The sequence below is a fragment of the Rhinoderma darwinii genome, chromosome 6 (genome assembly GCF_050947455.1).
Source record: "Rhinoderma darwinii isolate aRhiDar2 chromosome 6, aRhiDar2.hap1, whole genome shotgun sequence".
Classification (NCBI taxonomy): domain Eukaryota; kingdom Metazoa; phylum Chordata; class Amphibia; order Anura; family Rhinodermatidae; genus Rhinoderma; species Rhinoderma darwinii.
This window is the reverse complement of record NC_134692.1, coordinates 9470593-9492584: the sequence shown is the minus strand read 5'-3', so window position 1 is coordinate 9492584 and position 21992 is coordinate 9470593. Positions and strand designations below refer to the sequence as shown.

At 41.2% G+C, this 21992-nt stretch overlaps 1 protein-coding gene across 1 annotated transcript in view; it reads left to right on the top strand.

Moving 5' to 3' along the window:
- Positions 1 to 20177: 20177 nt before the first annotated feature.
- Positions 20178 to 21992, top strand: part of IGFBP2 (insulin like growth factor binding protein 2) — a 37453-nt gene continuing 35638 nt past the window's right edge. The window contains exon 1 of the mRNA XM_075829089.1: positions 20178 to 21315. Coding sequence (XP_075685204.1) covers positions 20967 to 21315 — 349 coding nt within the window. The 5' untranslated portion in view covers positions 20178 to 20966. The remainder of the gene's footprint in view (positions 21316 to 21992) is intronic.

Below are 21992 nucleotides of genomic sequence, written 5' to 3'. Positions count from 1 at the left end.
AACAATAGATACTTCAGAACATCTGGAGATCGGCCCCGTCCTCGCTGACACATTCCAGGTGACTTTGATCCGCACAATAACGATCTGTTCACCAATTTCTGCCGTTCTTCCCGAAAATGAGGATTTGTGATAACAGGTTTCTGGGAAGAAGAAAAAAAAAAAAACAGCACATGTGGCGACTAAAATCCAAAAAATATTGGTAAAAGGTTTCTTTTAATTAATTGTGTTCTTTACTTTCAGGAAACTTTTTGCAATTCTCATCCAAAGGGATTGAGAAATAAAATCTGTGATGATGGGAAAGGGGATCACATACCCCTCCCCCAACCCCTCACCCAAAGGGTTATGTAATATGATGTAGAACTTGGGGTTACTTGGTCTTTACTTGCCAACTGATATTTGTTCCGGAAGTTTCTTGTTTTCACACCGCCAGGTTTTGTGGTTTTTGTATTGCCGTGATTTCAGCAAAAAAACGCGCCACGGTTACACCAAATCCACAAAACGTGCCCATGTGTTTACACCCTAAAGATTTGATCGTGAAGACGTGCGCATTGATGCATTGTCTCCAGCCTAGACAATGCTCTGTGGGCTAAACACATCAGCAGCAGCTTCCAAAATCTCTCTGCTGGTTTGTTACAATGTATCAGTCTAGAGTCCAGGCTGTTTACCTCACAGAGCATTGTCTAGACTAGATACAATTGTAACAAACGCTCAGCTGTGAGCAGGACTAGGTATGTGCAGGTTTGAAACCTTTGAATGTAAACATGATTGCTGTCATTCACTGACAGCAAGCAGAAATCTTGAAAAATGGTCCGTTGTAGAACTTTTTATTCATAGCGATTAAGCTTGATTTACATAAAACTGGAAAACCCCTTTAACAGTTTCACTTGAAATCTTATCGTTGCTCCACAATGTCTCCGCAGCCTCCCCCTCCCCACACAAGTAGCACATTACAAACTTTTCCCTCCTCATCTTGTTTGCTTTTAAATCCAAAATGATATCATTTTAAGAACTTCCTGTGACCACTTCAGTACCTGTAGCAACATGGACTTAAATGGTGGTCACCCAGACAGGAAGTGAGGCGGTTGCTGGGAAACCTGAGCTAACACCGCGGAGGAAGAGAAAGGAACAGAGATTCAGCGAAATGATGTCATACTGACTATACTGTGTACGTGGTTACTGCACCCGAGTAGTGAGTTCAGCTCCAGAGGGTATTGTAAAACATGAGACATAATAGGAATACAGATAAAGTCATAATAGGAGTCATAAACTAGCCTACTTGCTGATTGTTTCCATTAATCATATTATTTTTTTTACACTACATTAAATAAAAGTGACCAGAAAAAAACACAAAGGTAATGGAGACCTATACACAGGATGCGGACTATACAGTCAATGGGAAATAAAGCTGCAGCGTCACTTACCTCTCTCTCTCTCTGATGGAGCTACAACATATCCCGAGCCGGAGCCTCTGCGCCGCTCTTCTCTCTTAGGGCAGGTTCACACGTGGTGGAATTGCAGTGGAATTCTCCAGCGGCCGTTTTTTACATTTGTTTCTATAAATTTTTAGGAAACTTAGTTCAGACGTTGCGGGAAAACTCTGCTGCGGACCATAGGCTGCGGTGCGGAATTTTCCCTCCCAGCATGCACTGTCTGTTGCGGAGAAGAAGCGGAATTTCACTGCGGATTTCAGCCTTTGCAATGCAAAAACTGAAATCTGTGGCAAGTCCGCTGTGATATCCGCAACGTCTGAATTACCTGTCAAATATGCAAATGTTGCTGCAGATTCGTTGCGTAATTGCCCCAAATCTGCACCAATATTGCAGCGGAAAAACTCTGCCATGTCTGAACGTGCCCTTATATTTCTCTGTGCGCCGCGTCTTCCCATCATGTTCTAGTTTTCCTTATTGTCTTTTCTTCATTTTTCCATCTATGACTTGTTTGGATATTCTGCTTCTTTTCACATATCCAACTCACTAGAATCTTCTCTGTAGACTTGATACATTGTATCTGATTCACCATCCAGGACTGTCATTTACTAATCCATAGGACAATATGTGACTCTCCAGCTGGTGTGAAAGTACAATTCCCAACATGCCATGAAAATTGCATACTGGGAGTTGTAGTTTCATCACAGCGGGGGACCCACAGGTTGCAGATCACAGCTGCCCAGCTTGTAATTGAACCTTCAACAATTGCCCCACTGGAATAAGGTCAAGCATGGTCAGTGCCCTGGGGCCACTTTGTAGCAGGTTTGTGGGTGCGAACCATGGAGAGGTACTTACAGTGACACAGGCCTCATAGCAAAGACCAAAAAGAACCCCTATTATGGCGCTGGATTTTGCCACCCGGGACAGACGGGCACTACCACCTCATTCCCATGATCCTTGAGCCATTCCTCCCCCCCTTGTTTGCTCTAGAGGGGAGTTGTTCTGCACAGGTTCCTGTCACCCAGTATCATAGCGGATAGGACCAACCAGGGCTGGGCCCCCCTATATATGGGCCCCATGACCTTCCTCTATGGTACATTCGACCTTGGATACTCCTTATATAACCTTTACCTCCTAATCCGCTGCCTTCAGCTTTTGGAATCTGGGAATGACCCTGTTGGATTTGAGCAGGGTCGTGACATGGTCACTGGGGATCTCTGACTTTTAGCCTAGATTTTTCTTTTTAACGCTATCTGTTCTGTATTAGGTTTAGATAATGAAATGTTCAATACTATGGAAATATCTGTAAAACCTCCAACAAAATGCAGAATTCAGCAATAAAAAGACGGAGGCCAGTCACACTCATTAAAATACCACGAGAGCAGCTTTCCCCAGAACCCCTCTGCAAAGTGCGATCACTGCCGCGGCCATGTGGGAAAAATTACCTCTCTAGGTTCTTACAATGTTTTATCAACTTAACCACTTCCACGCCACAAGGTGAACGGGCGAGGTACGATGACGCCTCCGACCTGACACTGAATGGCTTCTCAGATCCACAAAAAATCTCCCTGAACATGAAACTAAAAGAAACAACCAATTCTGAATGAAGATGTCCATAGATATGATGATAACAGAGACCAGGGAGATTGGAAGGAACCAGCGGATGTATTGGAAGTGTTGCGAAAATGGAGACCTTGGATCATAAACTTGGAGTTGGAAATCGAATGGGTTGTGAACAATTCTTTTTTGTCTATCTATCTATCTATCTATCTATCTATCTATCTATCTATCTATCTATCTATCTATCTATCTATCTATCTATCTATCTATCTATCTATCTATCTATCTATCTCTCTCTCTCTCTCTCTCTCTCTCTCTCTCTCTATCTATCTATCTATCTATCTATCTATCTATCTATCTATCTATCTATCTATCTATCTATCTATCTATCTATCTATCTATCTATCTATCTATCTATCTATCTATCTATATCTCTCTCTCTCTATCTATCTATCTATCTATCTATCTATCTATCTATCTATCTATCTATCTATCTATCTATCTATCTATCTATCTATCTATCTATCTATCTATCTATCTATCTATCTATCTATCTATCTATCTCAGTGGTCACTACTAGAACAATACTACATTACTATAATAATAGCGCTAGGTTTAAACTTACCGGAAATTTGCGAGATTTCTCCACGTGCTTATTTCAACAATCCAGTTTTACAGTTTAAGTGTCGCTAAATGCAGTCCGGCGGCTCAGTTGGCAGACACACAAATGTCAAAATTAGGCAGCCCCTTTTTGGATCGTGCCACAGTGCCCTCTGTAGATACTGCCACCGTGCCCTCTATCGATAATGCCACAGTGCCCCCTGTAGATAATGCCACAGTGCCCTCTGTAGATGCTGCCACAGCGCCCTCTGTAGATAATGCCACACCCCCCCTTGTGGATAGTGCCACAGACACCCCCAGTAAATAGCTCCATTGGGTCTCCCTCTAGGAGTGGAATCCCAGCCAGAGCGTTGCTGATGCTTTGGCCAGGGATTCCACTGCTTGAGGAGCCCCTAATGTCACTGTTCATACACAGTAACGTCAGGGAATCCTCCTGGACTAGAATGTGATGTCAGGGGCAACGCCAGAGCCGATGTCTCAGAGCGGAGCACAAGTATAGTCTCTGCTCCGGAACACTGGGGAAGCAACTGACATCAGTGTCCATATATGGACAGTGATGTCAGGGGCTTGCCCAGAGCTGGAGTCCTGGAGCAGAACTGCTTCTAGAGCCCTGCCTGGGATTCCAGCTGTGCTCCTGACATCACTGTTCATATATGGACAGAGATGTCAGGGGCAACCCCAGAGCTGGAGTCCCTGGCAGAGCTCTACTAGCGCTCCTACTGGGACTCCAGCTGTGCTCCTGATATCACTGTCCAGCTCTGGGGAAGCCCTAGACATCGCTGTCCATATATGGACAGCGATGTCAGGGAATTCCACAGAGTCCCGGAGCAGAGCCTATGCTAGCGCTCTACCCGGGACTCAGGCTCTGGGGAAGCCCCAGACATTGCGTGTCCATTCATGGACAGCGATGTCAGGGGATTCCACAGAGTCCCGGAGCAGAGCCTATGCTAGCGCTCTGCCCGGGACTCCGCTCTGGGGAAGACCCTGACAAAACTGTCCATATATGGACAGCAATGTCAGGGATTTCACAGAGTACCGGAGCAGAGCCGATACTAGCGGCTCTGTGTCCCGCGGGCCGCGTGCTTGAGACCCCTGATCTATCTATCTATCTATCTATCTTTTTGTTCGCGCCCATTGAGCGCCATGGGTAAAAACGCAGCAAAATACGCTTTCTCTGCCTCCCATTGATGTCAATGGTAGGTAAGAGACGTAAACGCCAGAAGATAGGGCATGTCGCTTCTTTTTCCCACAAGCATTTTTATTCCGCTCGCTTTTTCCGCTTTCTATTATTATTATCATTAGCATTAATTTGGGCTTCTGTCATCCAATCACTTCCATCGTCCCCTCGACTCATCACCCCAACGCAGGAGCTCTCAACGCAATGGAACTGCCCAAGACAACAACTTCTGCAGGAAACACTGGCTCAGAAAATCCATCGTAACCGTCCTCCTGGGAAATAACCTTCCCCCGACACTCCGTTCACTGATGACACCGGGTCCAAATCTGAAAAAGAGACAACGTTTTAGGCAGGAAAGTCCTGAGGGGATGTTACAAAGTGTCAGCAGCGGCCGTCACCTCCTGCTATCTGCACTGGGATTCATTATAGTTGCGGGCAGCGTCTTGGGCACCTTGTTACATTGTAGCCATTTCTACTCCTCAGAATGCCATCCGCCCCGGCCGACATTGCTGCCCCAGAGGGAAGTGTACATAGCTCATAAAAGCCCCTTTTAGCTGATACAATTTACAAGAATTCAACGAAGGCCCGAGTTAATTCAGATGATTCGAAAATCCTGCTCAAGAGCACAGAGGCGAAAAGAAGAGGGGGGGCCTTCAATGCTCTTGGCACCAACCGTTGCAGGGCAGGAAATAAAAAAAAGATCCATAGCGGAGAAAGAAAAGGGTACACCTGGTGCGATGAGTCTGGCACCCCACCTGAAACCTGATGAGGGCTCTATGTGAGTTTGGGCAAGAAACTTGTGTTAGAAAATACATTCTCAAGGCCTGGTGCCTCCTGCGTATAAACATTCAAGTCATGCCACTGGGTGTTACTCTAGGTGGAGACATCCCCTCATTCATGCCAACGACTCTGAGCCTGGTGCGGGCAGAACATGTACATTTTTGTTTCATGGAATAAAGTTGTTCTTTTTGTCATACTACTTAATTCCACTGTTTGGAATCCACAAGGACGATCGTGTCCGAGGTTCTGGACTCTATTGGATTCTGCGTTTTATTTAAGATTTTATGGCCTCCCAACCGTCCAGGATCCGGCGGGACAGTCATGGTTTCTCACCGCTGTCCCGGGCGGTCTGCAAAATGCCCGGGCTGCCGTACTGTTCATGTGAACAGGAGCAGAGTTGCTGTTTTACAGCAGTGGCCGGAGCCATTTACTTCCGGCTCAGAATACTGCACACCTTGCATGACACCCGGAGGCAGCTGATCGGTGCTGGGTCCGGGTGTCGGACCCCCACCGATCATTTACTGATGAGCTATCCTGTGGATAGGTCATCAGTTGTTTGTGCCTGGACAACCCCTTTAATTTACCGCAGTAGAAAGACAGCACCGGACAGAGGTGATGATTGACTATCCCTTCACTGAGCTCTCAATAACAATGGCCCTTAGGCGTTGGATAATATTTGTACGTTTTCACAAGGCGGTTGTGTTGGAATTTCGTGTCCGGTCAGATCCAGGTGCGATCTCTCCCTACCACCAGCCGTCAGACTAAGAAAAGCAATGAAGCAGTTATGTAATGAAGAAAGATAATGAATATGTGGAGGGAGACAGCTGAGAAAATAATCCAAGGGAAGAAAAACAAGAGGGAAAAGTAGAAGGTGAGAAAACAACGCAGGCTGGAAAGTGGACGGCGAAGGAGAAAGATGAAAGGGTAACAGAGGAAATTGTGAAGGGCCGGACTGAGTATTAATGTTAAAAAGAAAGGTTTAGGTGAGAGAAGGAGTTTGGATGGCCGCATAGTAACACCGGATATCATAAAATATGTACGAGGATCCTGTTATCGCACACCTTGTCTGGGCTTACACTACGAGGGAATGTCAGAATAAGTTCAGACTAACAGGTCAGGCACACAAGGTTGTTTTTGACTGAGCGTACCTGTGAACTAGTCATATATCGAGTCATGTAACGATACATAGGAAATGTATCCTGGAAAACTGATATTGGGGTTCTTGAAAGGGAACATATAGGCTGGAATGCAACAATTTTAAAATAGAAAATATAGCAATTTTGCAAACATCTAAGATTAAAAATCGACAGTTTTGTGTATACAGTTCATATGCAGAAATACGTGCACCAGGTTAATGCAGCTACTGCTCCATGGTTATAGATGACAAACAAACCCTGGAGTCTGATCCTGAAGTCATGTACTGCTCCCATACTATCTGCCATCCTCCTACATCTGCCGTACCATCAAGTCAGTGTTCACACACAGCAGGTTATATTTATCCCTGAGGACGTCTGACTTGCCTTTTCTTCTAGAAATCCCAGCTTGAACAGCTATGTCAGTGTTAGGCTATGTTCACACGCAAACTCAAAAACGTCTGAAAAAACAGCTCCTGATTTTCAGACATTTTTTAAGCCACTCGCGTTTTTTTCTGACCGTTTTTGGAGCTGTTTTCTATAGAGTCAATGAAAAACTGCTCCAAAAACGTCCCAAGAAGTGACCTGCACTTCTTTCTCGCGGCTGTTTTTTTACGTGGCCGTTTTTTCAAAACAGCCACGTAAAAAAACGGCCCGTCGGAACAGAACGCCGTTTTTCCCATTGAAGTCAATGGGCAGATGTTTGGAGGTTTTTCAGCCGTTTTTCGCCCTTAGGGTATGTTCACACGGCCTATTTTTGGAAAAAATCGGAAGCAGAACGCCTCCAAACATCTGCCCATTGATTTCAATGGGAAAAACGGCGTTCGGCTCCGATGGCCCGTTTTTTTTCAAAACGGGCGCTTAAAAAAATGGCCGTGAAAAAGAAGTGCATGTCACTTCTTGGGACGTTTTTGGAGCCGTTTTTCATAGACTATTGAAAGCAGCTCCAACGGCCGTAAAAAACGCTGCAAAAACGCGAGTTGCTCAAAAAACGTCTGAAAATCAGGGGCTGTTTTCAGCTGAAAACAGCTCTGTATTTTCAGACGTTTTTGGTCATTGCGTGTGAACATGTCCTAAGGCTATCTTCACATGGCTTAGCAAAAAACGTTGAAAATACGGAGCTCCTGATTTTCAGCCGTTTTTTAATTAACTACCGTTTTTCGCAGCGTTTTTTTACGGCCGTTTTTTGGAGCGTTTTTTCTATAGAGTCAATGCAAAACGGCTCAAGAAGTGACATGCACTTCTTTTTCGCGGGCGTTTTTAAAACAGCCACGTAAAAAAAGAAAAGCCCCGATGGAACTGAAAGCCATTTTTTCCATTGAAATCAATGGGCAGATGTTTGGAGGCGTTCTGCTTCCGATTTCTTGGCCAGTTTTCGGTCGTTTACGGCATGAAAAACGGCCGAAAATAAGCCATGTGAACATATCCTATTGGTCTTCTAAGGGTATGTTCACACGGCCTATTTTTGGGAAAACGGCGTTCTGTTCTGACGCAGCGTTTTTGACGCGTAAAAAAATGGCCGCGAAAAAAAAAGTGCAGGTCACTTTTTGGGACGTTTTTGGAGCCGTTTTTTATTGACTCTATCGAAAAAAGCAAAAAAACGGCCGTAAAAAATGCTGCGAAAAACGCTGTGTGTGTGTGTAGTGTACTAGTAATGGTGTATATAGTGTGAGTGTAGTGTTCTAGTAATGGTGTATATAGTGAGTGTAGACTACTAGTAATGCTGTATATAGTGAGTGTAGTGTACTAGTAATGGTGTATATAGTGTGAGTGTAGTGTCCTAGTAATGGTGTATGTAGTGTGAGTGTAGAGTACTAGTAATGGTGTATATAGTGTGAGTGTAGTGTCCTAGTAATGGTGTATATAGTGTGAGTGTAGTGTCCCAGTAATGGTGTATATAGTGTGAGTGTAGTGTACTAGTAATGGTGTATATAGAGTGAGTGTAGTGTACTAGTAATGGTGTATATAGTGTGAGTGTAGTGTACTAGTAATGGTGTATATAGTGTGAGTGTAGTGTACTAGTAATGGTGTATATAGTGTGAGTGTAGTGTTCTAGTAATGGTGTATATAGTGAGTGTAGTGTTCTAGTAATGGTGTATATAGTGTGAGTGTAGTGTTCTAGTAATGGTGTATATAGTGTGAGTGTAGTGTTCTAGTAATGGTGTATGTAGTGTGAGTGTAGTGTACTAGTAATGGTGTATATAGTGTGAGTGTAGTGTACTAGTAATGGTGTATATAGTGTGAGTGTAGTGTCCTAGTAGTGGTGTATATAGTGTGAGTGTAGTGTACTAGTAATGGTGTATATAGTGTGAGTGTAGTGTCCTAGTAATGGTGTATATAGTGTGAGTGTAGTGTTCTAGTAATGGTGTATGTAGTGTGAGTGTAGTGTACTAGTAATGGTGTATGTAGTGTGAGTGTAGTGTTCTAGTAATGGTGTATATAGTGTGAGTGTAGTGTTCTAGTAATGGTGTATATAGTGTGTGTGTAGTGTTCTAGTGATGGTGAATTTAGTGTGAGTGTAGTGTTCTAGTAATGGTGTATGTAGTGTGAGTGTAGTGTACTAGTAATGGTGTATGTAGTGTGAGTGTAGTGTTCTAGTAATGGTGTATATAGTGTGAGTGTAGTGTTCTAGTAATGGTGTATATAGTGTGAGTGTAGTGTTCTAGTAATGCTGTATATAGTGTGAGTGTAGTGTACAAGTAATGGTGTATATAGTGTGAGTGTAGTGTTCTAGTAATGGTGTATATAGTGTGAGTGTAGTGTACTATTAATGGTGTATATAGTGTGAGTGTAGTGTACTAGTAATGGTGTATGTAGTGTGAGTGTAGTGTACTAGTAATGGTGTATATAGTGTGAGTGTAGAGTACTAGTAATGGTGTATATAGTGTGAGTGTAGTGTCCCAGTAATGGTGTATATAGTGTGAGTGTAGTGTACTAGTAATGGTGTATATAGAGTGAGTGTAGTGTACTAGTAATGGTGTATATAGTGTGAGTGTAGTGTCCCAGTAATGGTGTATATAGTGTGAGTGTAGTGTACTAGTAATGGTGTATATAGAGTGAGTGTAGTGTACTAGTAATGGTGTATATAGTGTGAGTGTAGTGTACTAGTAATGGTGTACATAGTGTGAGTGTAGTGTCCCAGTAATGGTGTATATAGTGTGAGTGTAGTGTACTAGTAATGGTGTATATAGTGTGAGTGTAGTGTCCCAGTAATGGTGTATATAGTGTGAGTGTAGTGTACTAGTAATGGTGTATATAGTGTGAGTGTAGTGTCCCAGTAATGGTGTATATAGTGTGAGTGTAGTGTACTAGTAATGGTGTATATAGAGTGAGTGTAGTGTACTAGTAATGGTGTATATAGTGTGAGTGTAGTGTACTAGTAATGGTGTACATAGTGTGAGTGTAGTGTCCCAGTAATGGTGTATATAGTGTGAGTGTAGTGTACTAGTAATGGTGTATATAGTGTGAGTGTAGTGTACTAGTAATGGTGTATATAGTGTGAGTGTAGTGTCCCAGTAATGGTGTATATAGTGTGAGTGTAGTGTACTAGTAATGGTGTATATAGAGTGAGTGTAGTGTACTAGTAATGGTGTATATAGTGTGAGTGTAGTGTACTAGTAATGGTGTATATAGTGTGAGTGTAGTGTACTAGTAATGGTGTATATAGTGTGAGTGTAGTGTTCTAGTAATGGTGTATATAGTGAGTGTAGTGTTCTAGTAATGGTGTATATAGTGTGAGTGTAGTGTTCTAGTAATGGTGTATATAGTGTGAGTGTAGTGTTCTAGTAATGGTGTATGTAGTGTGAGTGTAGTGTACTAGTAATGGTGTATATAGTGTGAGTGTAGTGTACTAGTAATGGTGTATATAGTGTGAGTGTAGTGTCCTAGTAGTGGTGTATATAGTGTGAGTGTAGTGTACTAGTAATGGTGTATATAGTGTGAGTGTAGTGTCCTAGTAATGGTGTATATAGTGTGAGTGTAGTGTACTAGTAATGGTGTATATAGTGTGAGTGTAGTGTTCTAGTAATGGTGTATATAGTGTGTGTGTAGTGTTCTAGTGATGGTGAATTTAGTGTGAGTGTAGTGTTCTAGTAATGGTGTATGTAGTGTGAGTGTAGTGTACTAGTAATGGTGTATGTAGTGTGAGTGTAGTGTTCTAGTAATGGTGTATATAGTGTGAGTGTAGTGTTCTAGTAATGGTGTATATAGTGTGAGTGTAGTGTTCTAGTAATGCTGTATATAGTGTGAGTGTAGTGTACTAGTAATGGTGTATATAGTGTGAGTGTAGTGTTCTAGTAATGGTGTATATAGTGTGAGTGTAGTGTACTATTAATGGTGTATATAGTGTGAGTGTAGTGTACTAGTAATGGTGTATGTAGTGTGAGTGTAGTGTACTAGTAATGGTGTATATAGTGTGAGTGTAGTGTACTAGTAATGGTGTATATATTGAGTGTAGTGTTCTAGTAATGGTGTATATAGTGAGTGTAGTGTACTAGTAATGGTGTATATAGTGTGAGTGTAGTGTACTAGTAATGGTGTATATATTGAGTGTAGTGTTCTAGTAATGGTGTGTATATAGTGAGTGTAGTGTACTAGTAATGGTGTATATAGTGTGAGTGTAGTGTTCTAGTAATGGTGTGTATATAGTGAGTGTAGTGTACTAGTAATGGTGTATATAGTGAGTGTAGAGTACTAGTAATGCTGTATATAGTGAGTGTAGAGTACTAGTAATGCTGTATATAGTGAGTGTAGTGTTCTAGTAATGGTGTATATAGTGTGAGTGTAGTGTTCTAGTAATGGTGTGTATATAGTGAGTGTAGTGTACTAGTAATGGTGTATATAGTGAGTGTAGAGTACTAGTAATGCTGTATATAGTGAGTGTAGAGTACTAGTAATGGTGTATATAGTGTGTAGTGTACTAGCAATGGTGTATATAGTGAGTGTAGTGTACTAGTAATGGTGTATATAGTGTGATTGTAGTGTCCTAGTAATGGTGTATATAGTGTGAGTGTAGGGTTCTAGTAATGGTGTATATAGTGTGAATGTAGCGTACTAGTAATGGTGTATATAGTGTGAGTGTAGCGTACTAGTAATGGTGTATATAGTGTGAGTGTAGTGTACTAGTAATGGTGTATATAGTGTGAGTGTAGTGTACTAGTAATGGTGTATATAGTGAGTGTAGTGTTCTAGTAATGGTGTATGTAGTGAGTGTAGTGTTCTAGTAATGGTGTATTTAGTGTGATGGAAGTGTACTAGTAATGGTGTATATAGTGAGTGTAGTGTTCTAGTAATGGTGTATATAGTGTGAGTGTAGTGTACTAGTAATGGTGTATATAGTGTGAGTGTAGTGTACTAGTAATGGTGTATGTAGTGTGAGTGTAGAGTACTAGTAATGGTGTATATAGTGTGAGTGTAGTGTTCTAGTAATGGTGTGTATATAGTGAGTGTAGTGTACTAGTAATGGTGTATATAGTGTGAGTGTAGAGTACTAGTAATGGTGTATATAGTGTGAGTGTAGAGTACTAGTAATGGTGTATATAGTGTGAGTGTAGTGTTCTAGTAATGGTGTATATAGTGTAAGTGTAGTGTTCTAGTAATGGTGTATATAGAGTGAGTGTAGTGTACTAGTAATGGTGTATATAGTGTGAGTGTAGTGTACTAGTAATGGTGTATAAAGTGTGAGTGTAGTGTCCTAGTAATGGTGTATATAGTGTGAGTGTAGTGTCCTAGTAATGGTGTATATAGTGTGAGTGTAGTGTACTAGTAATGGTGTATATAGTGTGAGTGTAGAGTTCTAGTAATGGTGTATGTAGTGTGAGTGTAGAGTACTAGTAATGGTGTATATAGTGTGAGTGTAGTGTTCTAGTGATGGTGAATTTAGTGTGAGTGTAGTGTACTAGTAATGGTGTATATAGTGTGAGTGCAGAGTACTAGTAATGGTGTATGTAGTGTAAGTGTAGTGTTCTAGTAATGGTGTATGTAGTGTGAGTGTAGTGTACTAGTAATGGTGTATATAGTGTGAGTGTAGTGTACTAGTAATGGTGTATGTAGTGTGAGTGTAGTGTACTAGTAATGGTGTATATAGTGTGAGTGTAGTGTTCTAGTAATGGTGTACATAGTGTGAGTGTAGTGTACTAGAAACGGTGTATATAGTGTGAGTGTAGTGTTCTAGTAATGGTGTATGTAGTGTGAGTGTAGTGTACTAGTAATGGTGTATGTAGTGTGAGTGTAGTGTACTAGTAATGGTGTATATAGTGTGAGTGTAGTGTTCTAGTAATGGTGTACATAGTGTGAGTGTAGTGTACTAGAAATGGTGTATATAGTGTGAGTGTAGTGTTCTAGTAATGGTGTATGTAGTGTGAGTGTAGTGTCCTAGTAATGGTGTATATATTGAGTGTAGTGTTCTAGTAATGATGTGTATATAGTGAGTGTAGTATACTAGTAATGGTGTATATATAGTGTGAGTGTAGTGTTCTAGTAATGGTGTATATAGTGGGTGTAGAGTACTAGTAATGGTGTATTTAGTGTGAGTGTAGTGTACTAGTAATGGTGTATATAGTGTGAATGTAGCGTACTAGTAATGGTGTATATAGTGAGTGTAGTGTACTAGTAATGGTGTATGTAGTGTAAGTGTAGTGTACTAGTAATGGTGTATATAGTGGGTGTAGAGTACTAGTAATGGTGTATTTAGTGTGAGTGTAGTGTACTAGTAATGGTGTATATAGTGTGAATGTAGCGTACTAGTAATGGTGTATATAGTGAGTGTAGTGTACTAGTAATGGTGTATGTAGTGTAAGTGTAGTGTACTAGTAATGGTGTATATAGTGGGTGTAGAGTACTAGTAATGGTGTATTTAGTGTGAGTGTAGTGTACTAGTAATGGTGTATATAGTGTGAATGTAGCGTACTAGTAATGGTGTATATAGTGAGTGTAGTGTACTAGTAATGGTGTATATAGTGTGAGTGTAGTGTACTAGTAATGGTGTATATAGTGGGTGTAGAGTACTAGTAATGGTGTATATAGTGAGCGTAGTGTTCTAGTAATGGTGTATATAGTGAGTGTAGTGTTCTAGTAATGGTGTATATAGTGTGAGTGTAGTGTCCTAGTAATGGTGTATATAGTGTGAGTGTAGTGTACTAGTAATGGTGTATATAGTGGGTGTAGAGTACTAGTAATGGTGTATATAGTGAGCGTAGTGTTCTAGTAATGGTGTATATAGTGAGTGTAGTGTTCTAGTAATGGTGTATATAGTGTGAGTGTAGTGTCCTAGTAATGGTGTATATAGTGTGAGTGTAGTGTACTAGTAATGGTGTATATAGTGTGAGTGTAGTGTACTAGTAATGGTGTATATATTGAGTGTAGTGTTCTAGTAATGGTGTGTATATAGTGAGTGTAGTGTACTAGTAATGGTGTATATAGTGAGTGTAGAGTACTAGTAATGCTGTATATAGTGAGTGTAGAGTACTAGTAATGCTGTATATAGTGAGTGTAGTGTTCTAGTAATGGTGTATATAGTGAGTGTAGTGTACTAGTAATGGTGTATATATAGTGTGAGTGTAGTGTTCTAGTAATGGTGTATGTAGTGTGAGTGTAGTGTACTAGTAATGGTGTATATATATAGTGTGAGTGTAGTGTTCTAGTAATGGTGTATATAGTGAGTGTAGAGTACTAGTAATGCTGTATATAGTGAGTGTAGAGTACTAGTAATGCTGTATATAGTGAGTGTAGTGTTCTAGTAATGGTGTATATAGTGTGAGTGTAGTGTACTAGTAATGGTGTATATAGTGAGTGTAGTGTACTAGTAATGGTGTATATAGTGAGTGTAGAGTACTAATAATGGTGTATATAGTGTGAGTGTAGTGTACTAGTAATGGTGTATATAGTGAGTGTAGTGTACTAGTAATGGTGTATATAGTGTGAGTGTAGTGTCCTAGTAATGGTGTATATAGTGTGAGTGTAGGGTTCTAGTAATGGTGTATATACTGTGAATGTAGCGTACTAGTAATGGTGTATGTAGTGTAAGTGTAGTGTACTAGTAATGGTGTATATAGTGGGTGTAGAGTACTAGTAATGGTGTATGTAGTGAGTGTAGTGTTCTAGTAATGGTGTATATAGTGAGTGTAGTGTTCTAGTAATGGTGTGTATATAGTGAGTGTAGTGTCCTAGTAATGGTGTATGTAGTGTGAGTGTAGTGTTCTAGTAATGGTGTATGTAGTGTGAGTGTAGTGTTCTAGTAATGGTGAATTTAGTGTGAGTGTAGTGTTCTAGTAATGGTGTATATAGTGTGAGTATAGTGTACTAGTAATGGTGTATATAGTGTGAGTTTAGGGTTCTAGTAATGGTGTATATAGTGTGAATGTAGTGTACTAGTAATGGTGTATATAGTGTGAGTGTAGTGTTCTAGTAATGGTGAATTTAGTGTGAGTGTAGTGTTCTAGTAATGGTGTATATAGTGTGAGTGTAGTGTACTAGTAATGGTGTATGTAGTGAGTGTAGTGTTCTAGTAATGGTGTATATAGTGAGTGTAGTGTTCTAGTAATGGTGTATATAGTGTGAGTGTAGTGTTCTAGTAATGGTGTATATAGTGTGAATGTAGTGTACTAGTAATGGTGTATATAGTGTGAGTGTAGTGTTCTAGTAATGGTGAATTTAGTGTGAGTGTAGTGTTCTAGTAATGGTGTATATAGTGTGAGTGTAGTGTACTAGTAATGGTGTATATAGTGAGTGTAGTGTTCTAGTAATGGTGTATATAGTGTGAGTATAGTGTACTAGTAATGGTGTATATAGTGTGAGTGTAGGGTTCTAGTAATGGTGTATATAGTGTGAATGTAGTGTACTAGTAATGGTGTATATAGTGTGAGTGTAGTGTTCTAGTAATGGTGAATTTAGTGTGAGTGTAGTGTTCTAGTAATGGTGTATATAGTGTGAGTGTAGTGTACTAGTAATGGTGTATGTAGTGAGTGTAGTGTTCTAGGAATGGTGTATATAGTGAGTGTAGTGTTCTAGTAATGCTGTATATAGTGAGTGTAGTGTCCTAGTAATGGTGTATGTAGTGTGAGTGTAGTGTTCTAGTAATGGTGTATGTAGTGTGAGTGTAGTGTTCTAGTAATGGTGAATTTAGTGTGAGTGTAGTGTTCTAGTAATGGTGTATATAGTGTGAGTGTAGTGTACTAGTAATGGTGTATATAGTGAGTGTAGTGTACTAGTAATGGTGTATATAGTGAGTGCAGAGTACTAGTAATGCTGTATATAGTGAGTATAGAGTACTAGTAATGCTGTATATAGTGAGTGTAGTGTTCTAGTAATGGTGTATATAGTGAGTGTAGTGTACTAGTAATGGTGTATATATAGTGTGAGTGTAGTGTTCTAGTAATGGTGTATATAGTGAGTGTAGAGTACTAGTAATGCTGTATATAGTGAGTGTAGAGTACTAGTAATGCTGTATATAGTGAGTGTAGAGTACTAGTAATGGTGTATTTAGTGAGTGTAGAGTACTAGTAATGGTGTATTTAGTGAGTGTAGAGTACTAGTAATGGTGTATTTAGTGAGTGTAGTGTACTAGTAATGGTGTATTTAGTGAGTGTAGAGTACTAGTAATGGTGTATTTAGTGAGTGTAGAGTACTAGTAATGGTGTATTTAGTGAGTGTAGAGTACTAGTAATGGTGTAGTGAGTGTAGAGTACTAGTAATGGTGTATTTAGTGAGTGTAGAGTACTAGTAATGGTGTATTTAGTGAGTGTAGAGTACTAGTAATGGTGTATTTAGTGAGTGTAGTGTACTAGTAATGGTGTATTTAGTGAGTGTAGAGTACTAGTAATGGTGTATTTAGTGAGTGTAGAGTACTAGTAATGGTGTATTTAGTGAGTGTAGAGTACTAGTAATGGTGTATTTAGTGAGTGTAGAGTACTAGTAATGGTGTATTTAGTGAGTGTAGAGTACTAGTAATGGTGTATTTAGTGAGTGTATTGTACTAGTAATGGTGTATTTAGTGAGTGTAGAGTACTAGTAATGGTGTATTTAGTGAGTGTAGAGTGTTAGTAATGGTGTATTTAGTGAGTGTAGAGTACTAGTAATGGTGTATTTAGTGAGTGTATTGTACTAGTAATGGTGTATTTAGTGAGTGTAGAGTACTAGTAATGGTGTATTTAGTGAGTGTAGAGTGTTAGTAATGGTGTATTTATTGAGTGTAGAGTACTAGTAATGGTGTATTTAGTGAGTGTAGAGTACTAGTAATGGTGTATTTAGTGAGTGTAGAGTACTAGTAATGGTGTATTTAGTGAGTGTAGTGTACTAGTAATGGTGTATTTAGTGAGTGTAGTGTACTAGTAATGGTGTATATAGTGAGTGTAGAGTACTAGTAATGGTTTATTTAGTGAGTGTAGAGTACTAGTAATGGTGTATTTAGTGAGTGTAGAGTACTAGTAATGGTGTATTTAGTGAGTGTAGTGTACTAGTAATGGTGTATTTAGTGAGTGTAGTGTACTAGTAATGGTGTATTTAGTGAGTGTAGAGCACTAGTAATGGTGTATTTAGTGAGTGTAGATTACTAGTAATGGTGAATTTAGTGAGTGTAGAGTACTAGTAATGGTGTATTTAGTGAGTGTAGAGCACTAGTAATGGTGTATTTAGTGAGTGTAGATTACTAGTAATGGTGTATTTAGTGAGTGTAGAGTACTAGTAATGGTGTATTTAGTGAGTGTAGAGTACTAGTAATGGTGTATTTAGTGAGTGTAGAGTACTAGTAATGGTGTATTTAGTGAGTGTAGAGTACTAGTAATGGTGTATTTAGTGAGTGTAGATTACTAGTAATGGTGTATTTAGTGAGTGTAGATTACTAGTAATGGTGTATTTAGTGAGTGTAGAGTACTAGTAATGGTGTATTTAGTGAGTGTAGAGTACTAGTAATGGTGTATTTAGTGAGTGTAGAGTACTAGTAATGGTGTATTTAGTGAGTGTAGAGTACTAGTAATGGTGTATTTAGTGAGTGTAGATTACTAGTAATGGTGTATTTAGTGAGTGTAGAGCACTAGTAATGGTGTATTTAGTGAGTGTAGATTACTAGTAATGGTGAATTTAGTGAGTGTAGAGTACTAGTAATGGTGTATTTAGTGAGTGTAGAGCACTAGTAATGGTGTATTTAGTGAGTGTAGATTACTAGTAATGGTGTATTTAGTGAGTGTAGAGTACTAGTAATGGTGTATTTAGTGAGTGTAGAGTACTAGTAATGGTGTATTTAGTGAGTGTAGAGTACTAGTAGTGGTGTATTTAGTGAGTGTAGATGACTAGTAATGGTGTATTTAGTGAGTGTAGAGTACTAGTAATGGTGTATTTAGTGAGTGTAGAGTACTAGTAATGGTGTATTTAGTGAGTGTAGAGTACTAGTAATGGTGTATTTAGTGAGTGTAGAGTACTAGTAATGGTGTATTTAGTGAGTGTAGAGTACTAGTAATGGTGGATTTAGTGAGTGTAGATGACTAGTAATGGTGTATTTAGTGAGTGTAGAGTACTAGTAATGGTGTATTTAGTGAGTGTAGAGTACTAGTAATGGTGTATTTAGTGAGTGTAGAGTACTAGTAATGGTGTATTTAGTGAGTGTAGAGTACTAGTAATGGTGTATTTAGTGAGTGTAGAGTACTAGTAACGGTGGATTTAGTGAGTTTTTGCTAACAATGTGTATTTGATCGGTGTGGACATAATAATAATAATGTTTCTGGTCTGAGTATCTACTAATAGTTTATAATCATCCATCCAAGGGTTGGTAGGTATCGGACAGAAGGTTTTGGGGTGCGCTCTGCTGGAATCACTGCACTGTGACTACAAACTATCGGTCTGATCGGTGGTGACCAAATTTGTTGCAGGAATTTCTGTGACTGTCCCATTCATGTGTTCGGGGTTTGCAGAAATCAATGTAGTTGTCGCCTAAACTCCACCCGGCAGATGAATAGACCTGATTTCCAGTTGCATAAATTTCTGCAACACATTAACCGCGTGTGAATAAATGTGTTTAATCTGATTCTGTCTATTATTGGGGTATAGGGTCTGATTATGTCTATTATTGGGGTATAGGGTGTGATTATGTCTATTAATGGGGTATAGGGTGTGATTATGTCTATTATTGGGGTATAGGGTGTGATTATGTCCATTAATGGGGTATAGGGTCTGATTAGGTCTATTATTGGGGTATAGTATGTGATTATGTCTATTATTGGGGTATAGGGTGTGATTAGGTCTATTATTGGGGTATAGGGTGTGATTATGTCTATTAATGGGGTATAGGGTGTGATTATGTCTATTATTGGGGTATAGGGTCTGATTATGTCTATTAATGGGGTATAGGGTGTGATTATGTCTATTAATGGGGTATAGGGTGTGATTATGTCTATTATTGGGGTATAGGGTGTGATTATGTCCATTAATGGGGTATAGGGTCTGATTAGGTCTATTATTGGGGTATAGGGTGTGATTATGTCTATTATTGGGGTATAGGGTGTGATTAGGTCTATTATTGGGGTATAGGGTGTGATTATGTCTATTAATGGGGTATAGGGTGTGATTATGTCTATTATTGGGGTATAGGGTGTGATTATGTCTATTAATGGGGTATAGGGTGTGATTATGTCTATTATTGGGGTATAGGGTCTGATTATGTCCATTAATGGGGTATAGGGTGTGATTATGTCTATTATTGGGGTATAGGGTGTGATTGTGTCCATTAATGGGGTATAGGGTCTGATTATGTCTATTATTGGGGTATAGGGTGTGATTATGTCTATTAATGGGGTATAGGGTGTGATTATGTCTATTAATGGGGTATAGGGTCTGATTATGTCTATTAATGGGGTATAGGGTCTGATTATGTCTATTAATGGGGTATAGGGTGTGATTATGTCTATTAATGGGGTATAGGGTCTGATTATGTCTATTAATGGGGTATAGGGTGTGATTATGTCTATTAATGGGGTGTAGGGTCTGATTATGTCTATTAATGGGGTATAGGGTCTGATTATCTATATTATTGGGGTATAGGATCTGATTATGTTTATTAATCAGGTATAGAGTTTGATTCTGTCTATTAATGGGGCACCAGGTTGTGAGCGCCTGTAGTAACGTACATCGGAGCCTGGATAGCGGTGATGCTTGTGCTGGAGGATTTCTAGTCATTTGTCTCTTTGTGTCTGGTGCTGCGGCTCTCCGTCTCCGTGTGATTTGGGATTTTGCGTTTGTCTTTTATAATAATATAATAACACTTTATCCAGAACATTATCCAGGACTCCGTAATAATGTGAGGAGCTCGGTCCCTGCACAATCCATCCTCCGAGACAAGGTGAGGAGCATTAGACTGTGTCCTGAGTAGAGACATCCCCTGTAGTCATATATGAGAGAGAGAGAGAGACAGTGATGAGAGGCAAAGAGACAGAGCAGCCACAAAGAGAGAGACTGAGGGAGAGAGAGAGAGAGAGAGAGAGAGAGGGTGGGAGGAGGAGACAGCCAGGAGGGGAGCAGGGGAGAAATAAAAGCAGATGAAAGGTACAGAGAGAAGTGAGAGAGACCGGAGCAAAGTGCTGAACCAGCTCCAGCTGCCAACTAGTGTCTGACTGCACAGGAGGGGGCACCGGGCAACCAGGGAGAGGGGCAACAGAGTACAGCCATAGACAGGGGCAATACAGTGCAGTGAATAGTTACAGTAGAGTGCAGGGGCAGTAGAGTGCTGGCAGAAAAGGGACATTGCAGAATCAGGGAGGAGCAGGGGCAGTTGTGAGAATCCAGTGTCAGGTAGACAGAAGGGCAATAGAGAGCAGACAAAGAGAAGGGCAGAGTATTAGACAGTGGCAGGCAGGGAGAGGGTCAGCAGTCAGATCCCCAGTGGCAGTCAGGATCAGTGGTAGGCAGGATCAGGGGCAGCAGTCAGATCGTTAGTGGCAGGCAGGATCAGGGGCAGCAGTCAGATCCCCAGTGGCAGGCAGGATCAGCAGTCAGATCCCCAGTGGCAGGCAGGATCAGCAGTCAGATCCCCAGTGGCAGGCAGGATCAGCAGTCAGATCCCCAGTGGCAGGCAGGATCAGCAGTCAGATCCCCAGTGGCAGGCAGGATCAGCAGTCAGATCCCCAGTGACAGGCAGAATCAGTGGCAGGCAGGATCAGGGGCAGCAGTCAGATCCTTAGTGGCAGGCAGGTTCAGGGGCAGCAGTCAGATCCCCAGTGGCAGGCAGGATCAGGATTAGATCCAGTTGTGTGCCCGTCTCGCTGATCTACCTGTGGCCGCTCCAGGATGCATCTCCCCGGGCACCTGCTGCTGTTCTTGGCCTCTGTGTGCGCCCCTTCCTCCGCAGAGGTCTTGTTCCGCTGCCCGCAGTGCACCCCGGAGCGCCTGGCCGCCTGTCCCTCCTCCCGCCCCCCGTGTGTGGAGCTGGTGCGGGCTCCGGGCTGCGGCTGCTGCTCGGCGTGTGCCCGGCTGGAGGGTGAAGCCTGCGGGGTATACACTGCGCGCTGCGCCGCCGGACTGCGCTGTTACCCGAACCCGGGCGCGGAGCTCCCCCTGCAGGCGCTGGTGCAGGGGCAGGGGACGTGCGCCAAGAGGAGGGACGCCGACTACGGGGGCAGCCAGGAGCGACTGACAGGTACCGGGGGCTGCTGTGCTCTACACCCACCGGGCTGGGGGAGGGATTCATTCAAGTGATTTTGGGGTGCAATAAGTGTTGGGGATCCCATGTTGGTTTGAACAGTCATGGATACAAGTATTACCTGTGTATGAGGTTGTCAGGAGGGCTACCAGGGTGGGGGGAGGGTATTGCCGGGGAGCATTTTTAGGGGTGGTTGGGGGTCCTGTTAATTTGAATAAAGATGGGGTTCAGGGCCCAGCTCCATAGACACTGGTTATCTGGCTGCACATGACATGATGGGGGTTATTACTCTTTTATGACTCTTGAGGTGAAGGAGGAGAGTTTACTGAGTATTTTTGGGGTCCATTGAGTTATGGGGGGGGCATAATGTGGTAGTCATACATATTGGGGAGCAGGGGTCTATATTTAGGTGTACCCCCTTCCTCCATGTTGCAGGTCATGGACAACTAGGGCAAACTGGGCTCTTGCATAAGGTGGCATGACTGAGGGGGCATCACTGAGATGGGAGCGCATTGATGTCCTGTTTTTTTCCCGTCCGCTGTGATGATCTCGGCCAATGATTTTTTATTTACGTAGCGGTTCTATAAAATATGCCTATGGAGGGTAAAAATGTTTTTGTTTTTTTTTCCCATTAAAGTCAATGAGGAAATAACTTGAAAAAAAGTGCGACCAAC